This window comes from Gracilinanus agilis, chromosome 4 (genome assembly GCF_016433145.1).
Source record: "Gracilinanus agilis isolate LMUSP501 chromosome 4, AgileGrace, whole genome shotgun sequence".
NCBI classification, from domain to species: Eukaryota; Metazoa; Chordata; class Mammalia; order Didelphimorphia; family Didelphidae; genus Gracilinanus; species Gracilinanus agilis.
In genome coordinates this window covers 190667333-190687192 of record NC_058133.1, presented here as the reverse complement: position 1 = coordinate 190687192, position 19860 = coordinate 190667333, and the positions used below count along the sequence as shown (strand labels likewise).

General features: G+C 45.8%; 1 protein-coding gene across 1 annotated transcript; it reads right to left on the bottom strand.

Annotated features, from left to right (window-relative positions):
• Nucleotides 1-4658: 4658 nt before the first annotated feature.
• On the bottom strand, nt 4659-10613 carry KRT19 (keratin 19). Its single transcript, XM_044676510.1, has 6 exons — nt 10131-10613; nt 6858-6940; nt 6409-6565; nt 5607-5768; nt 5350-5475; nt 4659-5089 (listed from the first exon to the last, which is right to left on the bottom strand). The coding sequence occupies exons 1-6, from the start codon at nt 10560-10562 to the stop codon at nt 4832-4834; spliced, it is 1218 nt and encodes a 405-aa protein (XP_044532445.1). The 5' UTR covers nt 10563-10613; the 3' UTR covers nt 4659-4831.
• Between the last annotated feature and the right edge of the window lie 9247 nt (nt 10614-19860).

Below are 19860 nucleotides of genomic sequence, written 5' to 3'. Positions count from 1 at the left end.
CCAGGTGAGGCTCTCTGACTGGGGATGGGGGCCAGAACCAGCTCAAACCTGCAGCAAGGAGCCTACTGTTAAATTTTCAGTGTGAATACTTACACTCAGAAATCAGCAAACTGGAGGCAGCTGAGTGGCTCAGGGGAGTGAGAGACAGGCCCAGAGATGGGAGGTCCTGAGTTCAAATATGAATCCAGACAATTCCTAGCTGTATGATCCAGGGCAAGTCACTTAAACCCAACTGCCTAGTCCTTACCACTCTTCTGCCTTGGAACTAGTTCTAAGTGTCCATTCTAAGACAGAAGGTAAGAGTTCCTATCAGTGATGGATTTTGTTTCTTTTAAGTTTTGAAATAGGATTTAAAACTCATGTAAAAGTTTGTTTTTAAATTCTGAAACAGACCTGTTTGGGGGACAAATTTTATTGCTTGCTGTGGTGGGAGGAGGTGGCGTTTTCGCCTTTACCATAATAAAATAGAAATGGGGGGGGGGGATCAGCAAACCTACACCAAAACAAGTTTGTTGATTGTCTATATTTAAGAAAGTAAGAAAGTGTTAATATTACAGAATAAACTTAAAGGTATGAATATTTTTTTCCTCTGAGAGTCAGCAGTTAAATATTAACCCACACACAGCTGAAAGGGACACTCCTCCAAAGACTAGAATATGGACACAATCAAGCTTCCTTTGGCCCCAGGAAGGCTCCATCCCCAGATCCTTTCATGGCTGCTGGTGCAGATGACCCTCTCCATGGCAGACAGAGGGCATCCCTGGCAAGCCCTCCAGAAGCCTATGGACTGATTAAAACCAACTGGACCCCCTTCCCTCAGCCTGTCTGGCAGAGATCACTTCCCTGAAGAGTCTTTGGCTTGTGGCTCTTGCTGCTGCCTCTGAGGCTTCTGTTTCTTTCACCAGGTCCCTTCTGAAACCACACTCCAAAGCTGACTCAGTGCCTAGAGATTAAAGGCAACTCCAGCAAATCTGAGCCCACTGTCAACAGAGAGAGAGACAGAGATAGAGAGAAAGAAAGGAAGAAGAAAGAGAGGAAGAGGAAGAAAGGGAGAGACAGAGAGAGGAAGAGGAGAGAGACAGACAGACAGAAAGGAAGAAGAGAGAGAGGAAGAGGAAGAGAGGAAGAGACAGAGAGAGAGAGAGAGAGAGAGAGAGAGAGAGAGAGAGAGAGAGAGAGAGAGAGAGAGAGAGAGAGAGAGAGCTGTCTTTCTCCAGCCCTGGAGAGCTGTTTCCCAGTTCCCTGCCCTGCCTCTATGTACCCAAACCACTCCCCTGGAGCCACATACCAGGAGGGTGAGGGGAAGGTTTCTGTGCTGTCCTAACCTCCAGCCAGGTTTTCAGGAAAAGGAACTGACCAATTAGAATCAAGCACTAGTAGCCTAAAGGGTGGCATCTTGTCTGGCTTAAAGCCTAGGGTGGGGGCCCAGAGGCTTTCTGAGAATTTATCTAGGAAGGATGAGGGGACAGTGGGGAAAGAGAAGAAGGGAGAACAGAGAGTCAGAGGAAGGACTCTAGACTGAAGCTGTCTCAGGACACAGAGGGAAAACAAAGATCTAGAAGGATTCAATTTCTAGATCTCAGAAAGACTGGCTGATTAGTTAATTAGCTGGTTGGTTGCTCCCTGGCTGGTTTTCTAAACAGCACCCACAGGGAGCTTGAGGCTCCCTTAATCCCCCTCTTTGCTTTCTCCCCACCCATCATTGTCCTCTTCAGAGCCAAAGAGGCAGAGTTGGCCTGCACCTTGCAAATGGGGGAAATGTCTTCTTTTATTCACCCTTAATTGGTATTATTTGGCAATTCAGTTTAAACTGTGGGTGCACCAATCAGGGTATTTTGTACCAGGAAGCTGGTATTTCTGTATTCCTCAACTGGCACTAGGCCCAGACCTCAGCCCAGGGGCCTAGGAGGGAGGTTGGATTGATTATTAGGAAAGCAGCTGGGTTGCACTAGGGGTACTGAGCTGAAAGCCTAGCTAGGAGACTGAGGGTTAGGAATGCCAGGGATCCTAGTTCTCCCTAATTTCCAAGGACCCTTCCCATCCGTTGTCAATTTGTTGGGAACCAAGCTACCAGCATTTTCCCCAAATGTTGAACCCAACCTCTACCCTTAATTAAGCATTGCTCATGCTTGCAGCTGCCCAGGGCACCCCACAAACAAGAATGGTAGTGGAGAGCAAGGGAAAACAAGACACTTGTTTAATCTTCCTTTTTACAAAAAAGCTTATCTTTTTTTTTTTTTTTAATTCTTACTTTCTCTTTTAGTAACAACTCTAAGACAGAAGGGCAAGGGCTAGGCAATTGCAGTTAAGTGATTTGTCCAAGGTCACACAGCTAGGAAGTGTCAGAGGCCTAATTTGAACCCAGGTCCTCTTGCCTTCAGGCCTGGCACTCTACCCACTGTGCTACTTAACTGCCCCAAAGGCACAACTTTTAATTTTTAATGCCACAAAATTCTCTTCTTCGTGGCACTACCTCCAAAAAATAATAACACACAAGAGCAACATTTTCAAATCTTGTCTCAGGTTTGCAAGTCCCTCTATTCCCTCCAGCCTGTTTTGCTTGGCCACAAACCTCAAAATTCCGTAGGGACCTTGGTTGCCTACCTTATCCCTCTAATCTAGTATGCTGGCCTAATTTTCTCTTTTCTCTCCTTCATTCCCAGTACACAATCAACTGCCGAGTTTGGTCAGCTCTACATCCAAAAATTCTCTCCTCCCTCCTGCTACTAATGCCTTCTCCTGTAAGACTACCTTCCATGACTCTGAATGTATCTTTACATATATAGTTATTTGTAAGTCTCCTCTATGGGTGCAGGAACTATTTTTGCCTCTTTTTGTATACCCAAGGCTTAAAAATAGTAGGTGCTTAATAAATGCTTGTGGATTGTCTAGCTTTTCTCAAAACCACTGTACGTGTTCTGGCCCTCATCACCTTTCTTCTGGCAGTCTCCAAACTGATTGCTCTCTTCTCTAATCCCTCCTCAACAGAGCTACTAAAATAATCTTTTCCTAAAACCCAGGAATTCCTTTGGTCAAGAAACTTCAATAGCTCCTTATTAACTCTAGGATAAAATACAAACTCATTAGCCTGGCATTTAAAGCCCCTTATAGCCTGGCTCCAGCCTTTCCTTCCCAGATCTGTCTCACATGGATCCCTTTTTATGCACTCACCATCCCAGTGAACTGGACAGACTCATTCTCTGAACTCACCTATTCCATATCCTATCTCCTGTCTCAGCAGGTGCCTCTGTACCTGTTGATCTGCACACCCCAGATGCACTCTCTCTCCTCATTTCCATCTCCTCAAATCCTGAGCTTTATTTTAAGCTCTACGGGGGTGCCATCTTCTATCAGAAGCCTTTCCACACCCTCCCTAAATACTACTCAACCCCTCCTCAAATTATCTTATATTTACTTCTCTTTTTGCATTTTATCCCATAGCAAGTATTTCCAGTAGAACACTTGGGGCAGAAATGTTTTTCCTTTTTCTCTTTGTAACCTCAGCCTACATAAGGCAACAGTACAATGAATAAGGGGACCTACAGAGCCATTAAGTTCAAATCCAGCCTTTGGTGGCAACTAGGTGGTACAGTAAAAAGAGCCCTGGGCCAGGAATCAGGAATGCTCATCTTCCTTAGTTTAAATTCAGTCCCAGACATTTATTAGCTACGTGACCCTAAACAAGTCATTTAGCCCTGTTTGCCTCAGTTTCCTTGTCAAATGAGCTGGGGAAGGAAATAGCAAACCACTCCAGTATCTTTGCCAAAAAAAAAAAACTCCAAAAGGGATTGTGAAGAATTGGACACTACTGAAACAATTGAACAAACAAAAGTGGGCACATAATATAACCTCAGTGGCCTAGAGAACTCTCTTAGGCTGAGTTATGGACAAATTTCAAACTTTCACCAGTGAAGGGAGTTTCAACACTGGGAGTTCTTCAGAAGAAATCATAGGTAGGACAAAATAAATCCACAGGATCAAGTATCAATATGCCTTGCACTTAATGCTTATTTAATTCAATTTAATTTGTCAGGCCCTGCAGACAATCCTTATGAGGTATTTATTTTTTAAGCAGGAAAAGAATATGAACAATCTGGGGTAAGGGGTGGAACAGGAGCAGGGGGCTAGCTCCATGGCAGGAACAGTCCCAATATGCCAAAGAAAGTATTCCCAAGCCTGATGGCAGAAAACAAGCAATATGTCTAAAGGATTCCTTTTTGTGCCTGGCCCAGGACACAGGAATGGGAAGATCTTAGAGGTCTCCATAGAAATCACTCCTAAGCCCAGGAACCATGAACACTACAGAAAGAAAAGAGGCAAAAACAAAATGAAGAAAAGAGAAGGAAGGAGGGAAGAAAAGAAGAGAGAGAAAGAAGTAAAGAGGGAGAAAAGAGAAGGGAGAAGGTTAAGAGAGGAGGAAGGGTAAAAAGGGAAGAAAGAAAAGGAAGAAAGCTGGGGGGAATTGAAAGGGGGAAAGTGTTAGAGAAAGAAGAGAGGAGTAAGAAGAAAGGAGGGAGGAAAGAGAAAGGAGATGGCTTAGAAGAGGACAAAGGGTAAAAGAGGGAGGAAGAAAGTCAGAGAAAGAGAAGGAAAAAATTTTTGAAAAGAATTAAGGCAAGGCCCATCCCTATGGGTTCAAATAAACTAAACCAAACATATTTCCTTAAGGTCAGAAATTTTATTACGGAGGACACAGAAATATATCCAGGGTGCTATTCTCTCCCACACAGACACCCTCCATCATAGGAGCCCTCCCTTGGCTGCTTCCGCCTTTCCCCTTCCAACAGCCCTGTACCTAGGCTTCTCTGCCCCTCCAGAAGCTTGCTAAAGCTCAGAGGGCTTTGGGGCTTATGGGTACATTATTGACTTGGGTATCTTGGCCCTCCAGTAGGCTTCGGTAGGTCGCAATCTCCCGCTCCAGCCGACTCTTGACATCCATGAGATGCAGATATTCCTGGTTCTGGCGCTCCGTGTCCGCTCGGATGTCACTCAGCTGGGCCTCGATGTTGCTGATGAGGAACTGTTTCTGAGACAGTTGGGCCCCAAAACGTGCCTCTGTTTCTGCCAGCGTGTTTTCAAGGGCAGCTTTCTGAAGAAAGAAAAGGAAAAGAGGGAAGGTAGAAAAGGGATTGGAGAAAAGCTCTGTCTGATCTTACTAACTCCAACAAAAGTGGCCAGTGGAGACATGGCGATGGGTTGGGTTAACCCCAAAGAGATACTGGTTTAAAGCAAGTGATGGAGAATTGAATAGCTTCAAGAATCCATCCCTTCCTCAGGCTTTGTTATCACTAGAAAGCATCCCTCCCCAGGATATGTGTGTCTATCATCCAAGGGCAAAGCTCTCCATACCATGCTGAGCTGAGACTGCAGCTCAATCTCCAGCCCCTGAAGGGTCCTCCGGAGGTCGGTGACTTCGGACATGCTAGTCTGGAGCTGTTCTGTGTGGACCGCCACTTCTTGGTTCAGTCCCTCGATCTGAAATGAAGAGCTGGGAGTGAGTTTTTTAGGTAGGACCTTCAGGGGGATCAATAGTCCAGCCCTGAACACTGTCGGGTTTCGGGATCTTCTCCCACACAACACTCCTCTCCCCGCAGTTCCTTTTTTACCTTGTGATTGAACCAAGCTTCAGCATCGGTCCTGTTCTTCTCAACCATGACCTCGTACTGGTTTCTCATGTCAGCCAGAATCTTGGCCAAGTCGATACCTGGTGCTGAGTCCACTTCCACGCTAACTTGGCCACCTACTTGCCCACGAAGAGAGTTCATTTCCTGCAGAAACACATGGGAAACTACCTTCAGCTGGTGGAGCTCAAGGGGAGGTGGGGGTTGGGGTTCCCCCAAGTCCTCTCTAGCCAATTCCTAGGGGACAGGACTGGATTTAAACTCAAATCTTGTGATTCAGAGCTTTTTTCCCCTACAGTATCACACTACTGGTGTTTCAGGTTAAGCTTAATTTGGATTCTGGCTTCAGATCAGGTTCTGTTTCGACATCTTACTTGAACGGACCCAATAACCACCATCTGTGGCTCTCTGCCTCTTTCCCTCACAGTGCTCAGGACTGTTTAGAGAGTATAACCAATGTGGTCATAATAAGGAGAAGGGCCTGAGAGGTGTCACCAATCCCTGGGATGAGGTACCCAGGATGCCAAAAAAAGCGCAGCAAACGGAGTACAGGGCCAGGGTTCAGAGAACTCTTGACCTGGACCTGCCCTTACCTCTTTTTTTTTTTTTTAACCCTTACCTTCTATCTTAGAATCAATACTGTGTATTGGTTCCAAGGCAGAAGTGCAGTAAAGGCTAAGCAATGGGGGTCAAGTAACTTGTCCAAGGAGGCGTCTGAGGACAGATTTGAAACCAGGACCTCCCAATCCACTAACACTAGCTGTCTCCCCCTTCCCCCTGCCCTTACCTCTTCATGGTTCTTCTTAAGATAAGCCAGCTCTTCCTTCAGACCTTCAATCTGCATCTCCAGGTCAGCCCTGGCCAGAGTCAGCTCATCCAGCACCCTACGCAGGCCATTGATATCTGCCTCCACACTAAGACGCAGTGCCTGCTCAGTCTCAAACCTTGCAAAGAGAACAGAGGAGTGAGGTGTCAAGTTTGTTTCCAAAAAGTGGCATCATCCATCCCTGTGTGCCAGGAGCCTCCTTGCTTTCATGGAGTTCAGAGGTCGTGAGGGATAATCTTACAAGAAGCGGAGCAGAACTCCTCCCGTGCCCCATCTGTCACCTGGACAGAAAATCAGAGACGCCATCAAATGGCACACACCACCCTCAGCAGTAGATACCTGGCATTCCCTTTACCCTCATATTCTGTAGGACTCCTTGCACTCAGCCCTGAGCAATAAGAGGTACTCACTTGGTTCGGAAGTCATCCGCAGCCAGCCGGGCATTGTCAATTTGCAGAACAATCTTGGAGTTCTCGATGGTGGCACCAAGAATCTAAAAGACAGAATGTGCCCCCAGATTGAGCTTGTAGGCATTGCCCAGCTCAATCAAGGCAAGCAAACAGAAATCACATTGACCACTCCCAGACTGTTCATCCAACCGGCCAGAGCTGAGAGGATTCAGGCCGAGTCAGAGGTGGTAGGTTTGCCACTGGGAGAAATATTATAAATGGCAAGATGAGAAGGGACTTGCAGAAGGGGCTGGGAGAGTTGAAGCTGAGAAACAGAGAAGATAGTGTGGTACAGTGATAAGAGCATGGGATTAAGGATCAGGCTATGTTCATCCTAGACTTGGTCCTTCCACTAATTTTTCTAAAGCAAATCATATCTCTCTGCTCCCTCAGTTTGCTCAACTATAAAATGAGGGGATAATAGGTCAGAGATTCCTAACCTGAGGTCTGTGAACTTTATATACATATACACATGTATATATACACACATATTTATTTATATAAAACATTATATACAACTATATTTCAATATGCTTGACTTCCTTTGTTTTAAATGCTTAAAAGGGAAACCTTGCTTGGAAACTGGACTCTTAGGAAGACTGGGATTCAAAGTCCACCTCCACTATATGTAGTATGACCCTGAGCAAATTATTTCATCTCTCTGTGCCACCAGGCAATTCTCTAAATTGCCCAGCAGTGGCCAATCTGAATTGGTAGTGAGGGTTTTTCATGATACAATATTAATAATACCAAGGGTCTGGTCCCAAAAAGTGTTAAGGAAGCAGAGAGTGGAGATGAGGGAAAATCTAGGAACCTAGGGATAGAATTAAAAAGTCCCAAGAAATCAGTGAGGTCTTCCTTAGGTGATCACTGGACACCTGATACTTTGCCCAAGGTGCCCCCAGTCCCAAGGCACTTCTGGGCTTTTAAAAGAGGCCAGTCTAGGGGGCAGCTAGGTGGCTAAGTGGATTGAGAGCCAGGCCTAGAGACGTGAGGTTCTAGGTTCAAATCTGGCCTCAGACACTTCCTAGATGTGTGACCCTGGGCAAGTCACTTGACCCCCATTGCCTAGCCCTTACCATTCTTCTGCCTTAGAACCAATACATAGTATTAATTCTAAGACAGAAGGTAAGGGTTTTAAAAAATAAGAGGCCAGTCTAAACTCATTCCCTAGTTCCCACAATTTCCAGGTATAGATAAATCAATGTCAATATTGAAAATATTTCTTCATGGCCGACTGTCCCTAACTAATGATGAGACTTTGGACAAATTCACTCTCTCTAGACCTCGGTTTCTTCCTCTGTAAAATGAGGAGGTTGAACCAGACATTCTCCAAGGTCCTTTCTCATACTAAGTCTTGGGTTCTAAGAATGGAGAGCTCTGCCTTGTGGTCAGATCTTCCTTTCCTAGACAACATGAACTAAGTCCTTTAAGGAGAAGGACAAGGGAGGACAGGGCCAAGCATGACCAGAGAGAGAATAAAGGGAGACCCTAGCTAGGTGGTACAGTGGAAGGAGTCAGGAAGATCTGAGTTCAAATCCAGCCTCAGCTATTTCCTAGGTATGTGACCCTGAGCAAGTCACTTCACCTCAGTTTCCTCATTTATAAAATGAAGATAATAATAGCACCCACCTCCCAGGTTTGTTGTGAGGACCAAATGAGACATTTGCAAAGTGCTTAGTACAGGGCCTGGCACATAGTAAGCATCATATAAATGCTAGCTAGGATGATGACAATGCAGCTCCAGGATCATGCAGCACCTATTGAGTCCTTCCCACTGAGACTTCAGGGAACTAACGCCTGGGCTAGCTAGGGTCATAACAAAGGCATCTGAAAACAGGCCTACTCCAGATTTTCCTTTTCACCTCCCTAGTCTGTGACACCAGGAAATAGTAAAGATCCTGTAAGTTTGGCCTCCATTGTACCCCACCACTCCCCAGACCCCACAGTCAGTACCAGGTGCCCCACTTCCAATCAGTATCTCAGAATCCTGGAATCCTCTGAATCCTAAAGTCCACAGGACACTTGAGCTAGTTCTGGGGAAAGGGAGGAGGAAAGTGGGCTCAGAGAGAGATTATCAGCAAGGACAATGGTTCTTAGCCAGCCTCATCATCCTAAAATCATTTACTTTGCATATAGGTACTGTATATTAAAGGGTTAGACCGTGGTATGCCACGAGAGCAGGGGTAACAAATCCAAATTTTTTGTATTCTTAGGGCCCAGTGCTGCACACTGAAGGCACAAAAAGCATTTGTTTTTAAACTCTCGGTCTTCTGTTTTAGTATCAGTTCTAAAGCAGAAAGCTCTAGGCAATTGGGGTTGAGGGATTTGCCCAGGGTTACACAGCTAGGAAGTACTGAGGCCCTGGAGCAACTCAGGAGAGAAAGGCAAACTGGTTCGGAAAGGACTCCTCTCCAGGCAGCAAATATTTATTAAGCATCTAGGGTTTACGGATTGAATGGAGTAGGATAGTCACAAAGCCTGCATCAAAGTCTCGCTTTTGACCCTCCTGTCAAACCCAGGAACTCCCATCTCTAGGCCTGGGGTTCTATCCATTGAGACACCTAACTGCCCTCACAAAAAAGAGCTTTTACTGTTAGCCCTGGCCTGTTCTTAGTAACTGACCTGAGACCAACCTCACTGCATTATTATCTTTCCAAAACAAATAATTCTCCCACAGAAGAACGCAGTATCTTTTTGTAAAATGAGGGAAACTTTGTCTTTCTTTATATTCCTCTTTGCACCTTTTTTTAAAAACAGGTCTCAGATCGCGCTAATGGTGAAGAGTTCCCATCTGCCAGCACAGAAAAGTAATTACTCTGCAGTTTAATGTTGGAGCGAGGAGGGGGGAAGGGGAGGGAACCGAGTTGTGACTTTCCCAAGGTCACCCGGACAGGAGGGTCAAAAGCGAGACTTTGATGCAGGCTTTGTGACTCTATCCTACTCCATTCAATCCGTAAACCCTAGGTGCTTAATAAATATTTGCTGCCTGGAGAGGAGTCCTTTCCGCACCAGTTTGCCTTTCTCTCCAGAGTTGCTCCTGGGCCAGGGCCGCGGGGTACCGACCTGGGTGTGGCTAACCACTAGCTCCTTCCGGTGGCGCCCCAGAGACCACACCTTCCTCCGCGGACTGCCCTATGCCAGCAGCAACAGGTGCAGGTCCCGCTCCAGGTGTGGGCAGTCCCCCGGCCTCTGCAGCAAGTCCCGGCTGAGCAGAGCGCCCAGCCCCCTTACCTTATCTCGGAGGTCCTCGATGGTCTTCATGTAGGCGCTGTAGTCCCGGGAGGGTCCAGGGCCCTGCTTCTGGTACCAGTCCCGGATCTTGACCTCCAAGTCCGAGTTGGCCTCCTCCAAGGCACGCACCTTGTCCAGGTAGGAGGCCAGGCGATCGTTGAGGTTCTGCATGGTGAACTTCTCATTGCCCGCCAGGAGCCCGTCGGCTCCCCCATAGCCCAGGCTGAAACTGCTGCTGCTACTGCCACCCCCGTAGCTCCCACTCAGGCCCGAGGAGACAAAGCGGGACACGGACACGCCCCGGCCGCCCGAGCCTCCGTGGATGCTGGGCGCCCGTAACGCAACCCCGCTTCCAAAGCGGACGGGGCTGTTGCTCCCCATCCCCAGGGTGGAGGTAGAAGACGACTGGCGGTAGCTGTAGGAGGAAGTCATGGTGATGGCCTGCGAGGCTAGAGGTTGGGACCCTGGAAGGCTGCTGGGCTCTCGGAAATAAGAGCGGAAAGTGCGGAGGGCTTCACCTGCCTCTTTTTATTGCTGAGGACAGTGGGTGGTGTCAGAGGCGATATCTGAGCCCTGAGGAATTTTCTGGCGGCACAATGCAAACATGGGCCCTTTCCCCATTGGTCAGTCCCAGATTCAGACACACCCTCTTACCCCACACACACACCCTCCCAACTGCACTCCATCCCCCTTCTCGAGTCCCCCTTACCTTGAGCCCCCTCCTTCTCCACCGCAACTGACTAAAGGCACAATGGAGGGGGGAGGGGGAGAGGTCTGCTTTGAACCACTTGGCTCCTGCTATTCCCTGGAGACAAAGCTGCCCCACCTTAGACCAATGCCAGGCCCTTGAGAGACTGCTCTGGGCACCACACCTGACGAGAGCTGCAGGAGGGTGCTAGGCTATTTTCTGAGCAACCTTTATTCACCCACTTTGATGCAGTTGGGAACCCTCTTTCAGGGTCTCTCCAGACCAAAGGACTCACCTTTCTAGACAACCCTAACACCTAGCTTCCCCTGTCCCCAACCCTCTCATGCCCCCCACACCCAGTTCTCCTAGTCCTGCAAATCTCCCTTCTATTCCTGTTGATCCTTGGACTGAAAGTAGGAGTGGGGAAGATTAACCCTTCTCCAGGAAGGACATTGGGAAAACACAAATTTCCAGCTTCGGAGGACTTTAGAAGCCCTGTAGTCCATCTTCCTTTGTTTCACAGATGATGAAACCAAGGCCCTAAATCCCAGAGGTAATTAGTGTCCAAACCAGGATTTGATCCCCTGCCCTTGGATTCTAAATCCATTGCCCCTTCCATAAATGTGTAACATTCCTCATTCCTTCAATAATCCCACTGCCTTGTAAATTCCAACTCAGGACTAGATAGAAGACAATGTTTCACTCCCTCCCCAGCAGGTAAATCCTACTTGTCTTGATCCCACTTTCATCCCCCCATGCCCCAAATTGTCCCAATCTAACAGTTTCCCTGACCAAAAATACCTTATTGCCCTCCCCATTAGAGGAACCACCATCCCCTCCCACCAAAGCCAACTCCCAGTCCATTTAGATCCAAGAAAGGCTGATCTTTGTAAGAACCCAGAAGGTATGCCACCCAGTGCAAAAGAGGGTGAAGAGAATGGAAAGAAGAGAGGAGAAATGGGGGGGGGTCTGAAACACCCTGGCAGGCCTGTGAATTTGAGGGTGCTGGGCTAGGGCCCACTGGCCTCTTAACAAAGGCTAGAGCTCCCTGGATCATTCTGGCACCACGTATGAGTCACTCCTTATCTCTCCCTAGGCCAAGCCCCTAGAGAGAAGAGTTACAGATTTGCTGGTCAGATAGTTACCATAGCTACCTTTTCAGGGCCTGGTGGGGAAGCAAAGTGGCCCCTAACCCCAGAAAAGGCTGACACCAGGAATCTTGGAATGAGAAAACAAAGAGGCCATTCCAACTGTCTCCCACTCCCCCCACCCCCACCTCTACTTAAACTAGCTCTTAAGCTCCTAGGCCCCTCCTTATCTTGGGTCTGTAAAGGAGGATTCTACCATAAGAACCAGCAGGGATCAGTTCTCCTATCTACCTAAATAAGATGCTACATGTTACAGCTCCATCAGAGATCATCCTTGTAGAGCATCAAAATGCAGATTGAGAGCTAGGTTAGTTGAGCCTTCCCCTACTGTCTTGGGTAGATATGGATGTGCCCCTCAACTTCTCTGAGACATCTAGAAAGTCAGAACAATACTGCTCAGATCCTTGTAGTTCAAAATAGAAGCCTTGATCCCTACCCATCCAAGATCCAAGAGTATCCAGCCTGGCACTGATTCCACCTAGGGCAGAGTCCTTTTTTCTTTTTTAATTAACTTTCTACCTTAGAATCAATACTGTGTATTGGTTCCAAGGCAGAAGAGGAGTGGTAAGGGCTAGACAGTGGGGGTTGTGTCTTGCACAAGGTCACACAACTAGGAAGTATCTAAGGATAGATTTGAAACCAGAATCTCCTATCTCTAGACCTGGCTCTCAAGCCACTGAGCATCTAGCTGCCCCCCAGAATCCTTATTTAGAAGCTACTTATATGTTCAGAGTCTCTAGGAAGGAGAGTGTATGATGAGTGTAGAGAAAGGGATAGATGCTCAATGGGAGGATCATAGTCCTTAGAAAGAAAAGAAATGGAGTATAAGAATAGAAGTTTAAGTTTGGAAGGGAGACCTCAGAGATCATTGGATCTGTAAGAGTATACATATTTGGGGGCAGCTGGGTAGCTCAGTGGAGTGAGAGCCAGGCCTAGAGACAGGAGGTCCTAGGTTCAAACCCGGCCTCAGCCACTTCCCAGCTGTGTGACCCTGGGCAAGTCACTTGACCCCCATTGCCCACCCTTACCAATCTTCCACCTATGAGACAATACCCCGAAGTACAAGGGTGTAAAAAAAAAAAAAAAAAAAAAGAGTATACATATTTAATTGGTTAGTGGTAATAATTTCCTGACTCTACCATAGTAAGAAAGGATTTGGTGTAAAGCTATGTTTGAGTCATCCAATAAGCATTTATTAAGCACCTACTATGGGCCAGACACTATGTTAAACACTGGAGAAAACAAAGATAGTCTAAGGGAGGAAACTACACAAAAATTATCTACAAACTATAGACAAGATAAATTAAAAATATTTATAGAGGGATAGCACTAAAATTAGAGGGAATCATGAAAAGTTTCCTATAGAAGGTGAGATTTTAACTGGGACTCTGAAGAAGCTAAGGAAGTCAGAGAAAATACCCACAGCCAAGAGGCCAGCATTTCTGGATCACTGATCAAAGAGGATTGGGGAGAGGGAGGTGAATGTGTAAGAAGAATAGAGATGGGGAGGAGGAATAGGTTATGCAGGACTATGAACAGCCACCCAAGAATTTTGTATTTGATCCTGGATATGATAGGTAGTTCCTGGAGTTTATTGATAGAAGAGGTTACATGGTCAGATCTGCACTTTAGGAAAATAATTTTGGTGCCTAAAGGGAGGATGGGCTGGAATGTAGAGAGATTTGTCTACAGGCAGACAAATCAGCAGGCTCTTATAGTAACAAATGTGAGGTAATGAGGGCCCATGCCAGGGGGTAGCAGAAGTGTCAGAGGAATGGAGGAGGTATATAGGAGAGATATTACAATGGTAAAATTAACAAATCTTGGCAAAAAAAAATGGATATGGAGTGGGATAAGAAGGGTTGAGGAAGGAATTTAGGATTGAAGAGAAGGGGAAGACTTAAGAGTGAAAGAGGTTGGGGCAACTAGATGGCACAATGGATAGAAAGCCAGACCTGGGTTCAAGTCTACTCTCAGATACTTCCTAACTGCAGGACCCAGAGCAAGTCACTTGAACTGGATTGCCTAGCCCTTGCCACTCTTCTGTCTTAGAATTGATATAAAGATAGAAAATAAGAGACTAAAAAAAAAAAAAAAAAAGAGTGAGGGAGGTCTTCTTTCATTGTTTAAGGAAAGAGGTCAATCACAACTTAGAACATGGAAACATAAAACCTAGAGGGGAGAGCCCTGGAATACAAGTCCTGGCCCCTAGGGTGGAAGGAAAATGAGATTGGAGGGAGAGTTCTCTTTCTTGAAGCAAGTCAGTGGGAATAGTGGAAGGGAAAAGAACTTGAAAATCCACTGATCTTTATATTTGAGAATTGATCATAGTAGCAATAATTTGATAGATAGCATCATGCCTTGGATAGCTTGCTGGAGTCAGAAGACCTGAGTTCAAATTCTATTTCATTGACACAATGTAACCATGGGCTAGTAGTCCCTTGACCATTCTGATCCTTGGGTAACTCTCAGACTGTAAACTATGTGTTCTAAGATCTATTGATGGCAGGAGTTCCCATAAACCATGAACTCATAGGTCCTTGAAATATTAACATAATAATGGCAATTCACATCCAATCCTCCAGGGTACCACTATCTTTCTCCACCTTAACTTTTTTTTTTTTTTTAAACTTTTACTGTCTGTCTTAGAATCAATTCTAAGTATGGATTTCAAGGCAGAAGAGTGGTAAGGGCTAGGCAGTTCTGGTTTAAGTAACTTGTTCAGGGTCACCCAGCTAGGAAGTGTCTGAGGCTACATTTGAACCCAGGACTTTCTCTCTCTCTCCAGTGAGCCACCTAGCTGCCCCACTCATCCTTGACTCTTCACTCTCCCTCATCTATTTATCTGATCAATTGCCCACCTTCAATTCTATTTCCACAGCATCTATCCCTTTTTCTACACTCACACAATCACCTTCACTGTTCAGATCCTCTTCACCCCTTTCCTGGACTGTTACAGTAACCTTTTAATTAATTAATTAACCTGCCTCAACTCTCTCCACAAACAGCTGCCAAATTAATACTCCTAAAGCTGTCTCTGACCAAGTCATTACCTTTCACAATTCACTCCAGCAGCCCTTTATTATTGCCCTTTTGGTGATTGTTGTTTAGTCATTCAGTCAGGTCTGATTCTTTGTAACCACATTTGGGGTTTTCTTGGCAAAGGTACTGGAGTGGTTTGCCATTTCCTTCTCCAGCTCATTTTACAGATAAGGAAACTGAGGCAGCCAGGGTTAAGTGTCTTGCCCAGCGTCACACAGCTAGTGTCTGAGATCACATGTGAACTCCGGTCTTCCTGAAGCCCAGCACTCTCTGCATTGTATCATCCTTGACATGTAGTAAATGCTTAATAAATGTTTTTTTCATTCTTTTGTTCTCTTTATTCATGTCCCTAAACTTCTGCTCCCTAAGGAATTCGGTGATAAGCATCTAGTCTCTATCCCAGAAGCAATATTTGTCCAGGATTAGGAGCAGGGGACACTCACAATGCAAGAAAACATAATGTTCAGGGATTTAGACCCCTGCTGTGTTCCTTCCCCCTCCCCTTCCCACCCAGGGAGGCAGAGAAGGCTGCACCCCAGGTGATAGCCCATTGTGTCTTGAAAGTCCCCCAGTGTGTCCAAGAGGCTCTCCTTCCCGGCCCCAGCCCTGGCCTCGTGGCCTGTAACCTAGTCCACTCTGACAGAGAGCTATGTGTGTTAAGTTGCCCTCACCCCACCTTCCCAGGAGATCGGTGTCATTTCCAGAAGAAAGAGACCACAGACCCAAGAGAAAGGGAGCTGGTGGTGCTGTGGAAGGTTCCCACTGTCCTCTTCTGGCCCCTCGGGAGGAAAAAACCAGCCTAACTAGAAACTGGAGCCAAAATCTTGGGACAGTAGAAGAGAGAGAAGATGGTCTGGGAGGAAGGAACCCAGCCAGGGCTAGGAGAGGGTGTGGCTCTCTCCAACCTCGAGCCCAGGAGCTAAATTCTCTATTCAGGGACTGGAGCAAGCCCTTTGGCTGTATATTCAGTGGACTTTCCAGAGCATGCCCGCTCCCTCCCCCAAAAATTGTACGTGCAACCTCTCAGGACTGCTTTCCTCTCCCTATCCTAGGGGAAGGCGAGAGTCTGGTAGGGAATAGGACATTTCAGGATGGTCAGATAGAGCAGGCCTCTCTCTACCCTCCCTTCTGCTCTTCCCCGGACCCTGGGGCTCAGGCAACAAGCATTAAGTGAGTACTTCAGTAAAAGACCAAAGATTTATTCGATCTGAAGAGAAACCAGAGTCATTCGTAGTAAGAACTTCAGACTCAACTAGGAGAAAGGCAAAAAAAATTAGCCCCCTTCCCTGAAGACTCTCATGCATTCTAAAGCGGGAAAAGTAAGGGCTGGGCAATGTGGGGGTAAGTTACTTGCTCAGAGTAACACAGCTAGGAAGTGTCTGAGGCCACTTTTGAAACCAGCACTTCCCCATCCCTAGACTTAACTCTATTCATTGAGCCACCTAGCTAATGTGGGGAATCTTAATTTAGGACACACAGACCCCTAAGGGGACCTTAAATAGATTTCAATGGGTCCATGAATTTGGGTGGAAAAAAATATCTTTATTTACACTAATCTCTAATTAAAATCGAGCATTTCCCTCAATTATTTAAAAAACATTCCCAGGACAGTGAGGTATCAACTAGTGATTAAAGAGCCAGACATGGAGATGTGGAGTTCTTGCATCCAAATCCAACCTTAGACACTTCCTAGCTGTGTGACCCTGGGCAAGTCACTTGACCCCCATTGCCCACCCTTACCATTCTTCCACCTAGAAGCCAATTCATGGAAGTTAAGGGTTTAAAAAACTTAAAAAAAAAAAAAAAGACCAGAAAGTTTGAGAACTGGTGGTACAATCAATAGAGAGACAGCTTCCTCAGAATGATCCAAACTAGGGTTGAAGCCCTACTTCTTATGACTAGCTGTGTGACCTTGACCAAGCTCCCTTTATAGTGTCCTAGGCACCGATTTAAAACTAAAAAGTACAAAAGAGGTATCAATCTGCATCAGTGGAATAAGTTTTCACCATAGGAGTTCTCAACAATGATAACATCAGATGTATAATCCAAAAAATGTTTATTCCAAGTTTAATGCTTTTTGCTGCTGTACCATGCTGCTTCTGCAAATGATAAGAGATTATTTGACTTACCTGTGAATTTTTTCACATTTCTGCCATTAAAATTACTCACCAGGGGGGGCAGCTGGGTAGCTCAGTGGATTGCCTACCCCTTACAATTCTTCTGCCTTAGAACCAATACAGAGTATTGGTTCTAAGACAGAAGGTAAGAGTTTAAAAAAAAAAATGCATTTTGAGAAGGGTTCCATAGATTTCACTAAACTGATCAAGAACCATTTTACTAATGGAATTCCTGTCCTTATTTGGAGCCTCCCTCAACTCCTCTCCCCCAAGTTCTTTTTTTTTTTAATTTTATTCATTTATTTTTTTTAAACCCTCACCTTCTGTCTTGGAGTCAGTACTGTGTATCCGCTCCAAGGCAGAAGAGTGGTAAGGGCTAGGCAATGAGGGTTAAGTGACTTGTCCAGGGTCACACAGCTAGGAAGTGTCTGAGGTCACATTTGATCCCAAGACCTCCCGTCTCTAGGCCTGGCTCTCAATCCACTGAGCTACCCAGCAGCCATCCAGCTGCCCCCTCCCTAAAGCTCTTAAACCTCTGATTTGGCTGCCATCACATCCTGCAGAGTGGCAACAGAGAAGTAGGGCAGTGTGGTTGGGTCTCCTACCTGGGCCTTAGAATCAGGAAGGCTTCAATTCACACTCCCATCTTAGATAACTTATTACCTGTGTTAAAGTGTTTTTACCTTCCTTTGTATCCCAGCATATATTAATAAATGATTTTTTTAAATTAATAAATGCCTACTGGCTGCCTAACCATATAGATGCGTCTTTATGGGGAAACAAGAAACAAAAGCTAGAGGAAGCCACCCCAAAAATCTCTACTCTAATTTCCTAGAATCCTCAAGAAGCCGTCAAATTTACCACCCTTCCAATCAGTCATGCTCCCTTTCCTTCATCATTTCCATAGTCATTACTATAAATCAATAAACACTTATTAAATATTATACCTATTATGCTTCTAGAATCTATGCTAAACATTTGGGATTTTCTTGTTATTCAGCCATTTCAGTCACGTCTGACTCTTTGTGACTCCATTCAGGATTTTTCTGGGAAAAAGATACTGGAACGGTTTGCCATTTCCTTCTCCACCTCACTTTGCAGATGAGGAAATTGAAGCCAGCAGGGTCACGTGACTTGTCCAGGATCATATAGCTAATAAGTGTTTCAGGCCAGATTTGAACTCAAGAAAGTGAGTCTTCCAAATTTCAGGCCGAGCCCTTTTCCCACTGTGCCACTTAGCTTCAATGCTGGGGATACAAATATGAAAGATAACTCCTACCCTTAAGGAATTTACAACCTAATTCAAGAACACAATGCTCAAAAGCTGTAGCACAGCCCAAATATCACTGTGGCTCTCCAAAAGTCCTTCCTAATGACTAACCTCTCCTCTAGGATGTTCCTCTTCTTGAAATTAGGCAGCTGACCCCAAATCCCAACAATGGTTCCTAGGCACATTTGTACATGAAAATATTAATTTGCATCTATATAGCATTTTGAGGTGAGCAAGGCACTTCCTGCTAGACTAGACAGTTGTTAGGCTTCAATCTCCAAATGAGATAGGAACATAAATCAGCTCTCTCTGCTACCTGAGAAGGAAAAGATCTTAGGTCTAGTTCACTTCTTTGGAAGCATTCTTGGCATCTGCCTTAGCTGGAAAGAGTTTAAGGTTCTCTCTTTCATAATGCCTCCTGGCAGCCCCTGGAGGATCCTGGCACCTTAAGCTTCAGCATGATTAAATGAAAATACTCACTATAGTGGGCTACTAGGAGCTGGCACTGGGCACCAGTCCTGGAAAACACATTGCATTCTTTTTTCCACGGAGTTGTAAGGCCATATATCATGGTACCCATGGCTGATCTAAACCAAAGGCCAAGGCCTAAGGGGGTTTGGGGGGGGGGTAGAATCTCTGCCATTGTTCTATGCCAAAGAGAACAGAGCAGCAGAGACTTGAAAATACCCTTATGGGAAAGAGGAAGAGAGGCAGTGCCATTCCAGCTTTGGCACAATGATCAAACTCTACCTAAAGACCGGTAAGATAAGGATAGGTTGTTTCCTCCAATAGTGGGAAGTCCCAGAAGGAAAAAATAGAACCTCCCTCCCACACACTCTCCAGTAATTCAGTTTTGACCAATGGCAAGATCCCATTGGCTGCCAGAGGCACCTCATTTCCATTCTGACCAAGATCTACCCTGAGGCTAATTCTGATCACTGCATTACGATTGTGCCAAGCCTAGTGGCCATAAGCTTATGGCCACCCTCAAACCTGGCTGGTCTAGATGGAATGAGAGAAGCGGTGGAATGCAGGAACTCCCCTACTGTCTCCTGGTCTTACTCAACCTGAAGACTTGCCTCTAGTCCAGCTGGGTGGGCTGTAATCCTCTTCACTGGGGGTGGGGCTGAAACTGGGAAACAGAAAAATCTTATCCTTCCACTGACAGCAGTCATTCTTAACCCTTGGTAGGGCATGTAACCAGGAGAGAACAAACAGCCATATAACTGGTCAGATAACGCTTGGAAACTAAACAAGTTTCATAAACAATGAAAGGGCAGGAGAGAGAAGAAAGAGAAAGAAAGAAAAAGAAAAAAGAAAAAAGAGAGAGAGAGAGAGAGAGGGAGGGAGGGAGGGAGGGAGGAAGGGGAAGGAAGGAAGGAAGGAAGGAAGGAAAGAAGGAAGGAAGGAAGGAAGGAAGGAAGGAAGGAAGGAAGGAAGGAAGGAAGGAAGGAAGGAAGGAAGG

Excerpts from the sequence above, each read along its gene's own strand:
- KRT19 (XM_044676510.1), bottom strand. The coding sequence starts at position 10,562 with ATGACTTCCTCCTACAGCTACCGCCAGTCGTCTTCTACCTCCACCCTG. Across the intron at positions 5,769-6,408 it reads TTAAGAAGAACCATGAAGAG|GAAATGAACTCTCTTCGTGG; the intron begins GTAAGGGCAGGG and ends GTGTTTCTGCAG. Across the intron at positions 5,090-5,349 it reads TGCAGTCTCAGCTCAGCATG|AAAGCTGCCCTTGAAAACAC; the intron begins GTATGGAGAGCT and ends TTCTTTCTTCAG.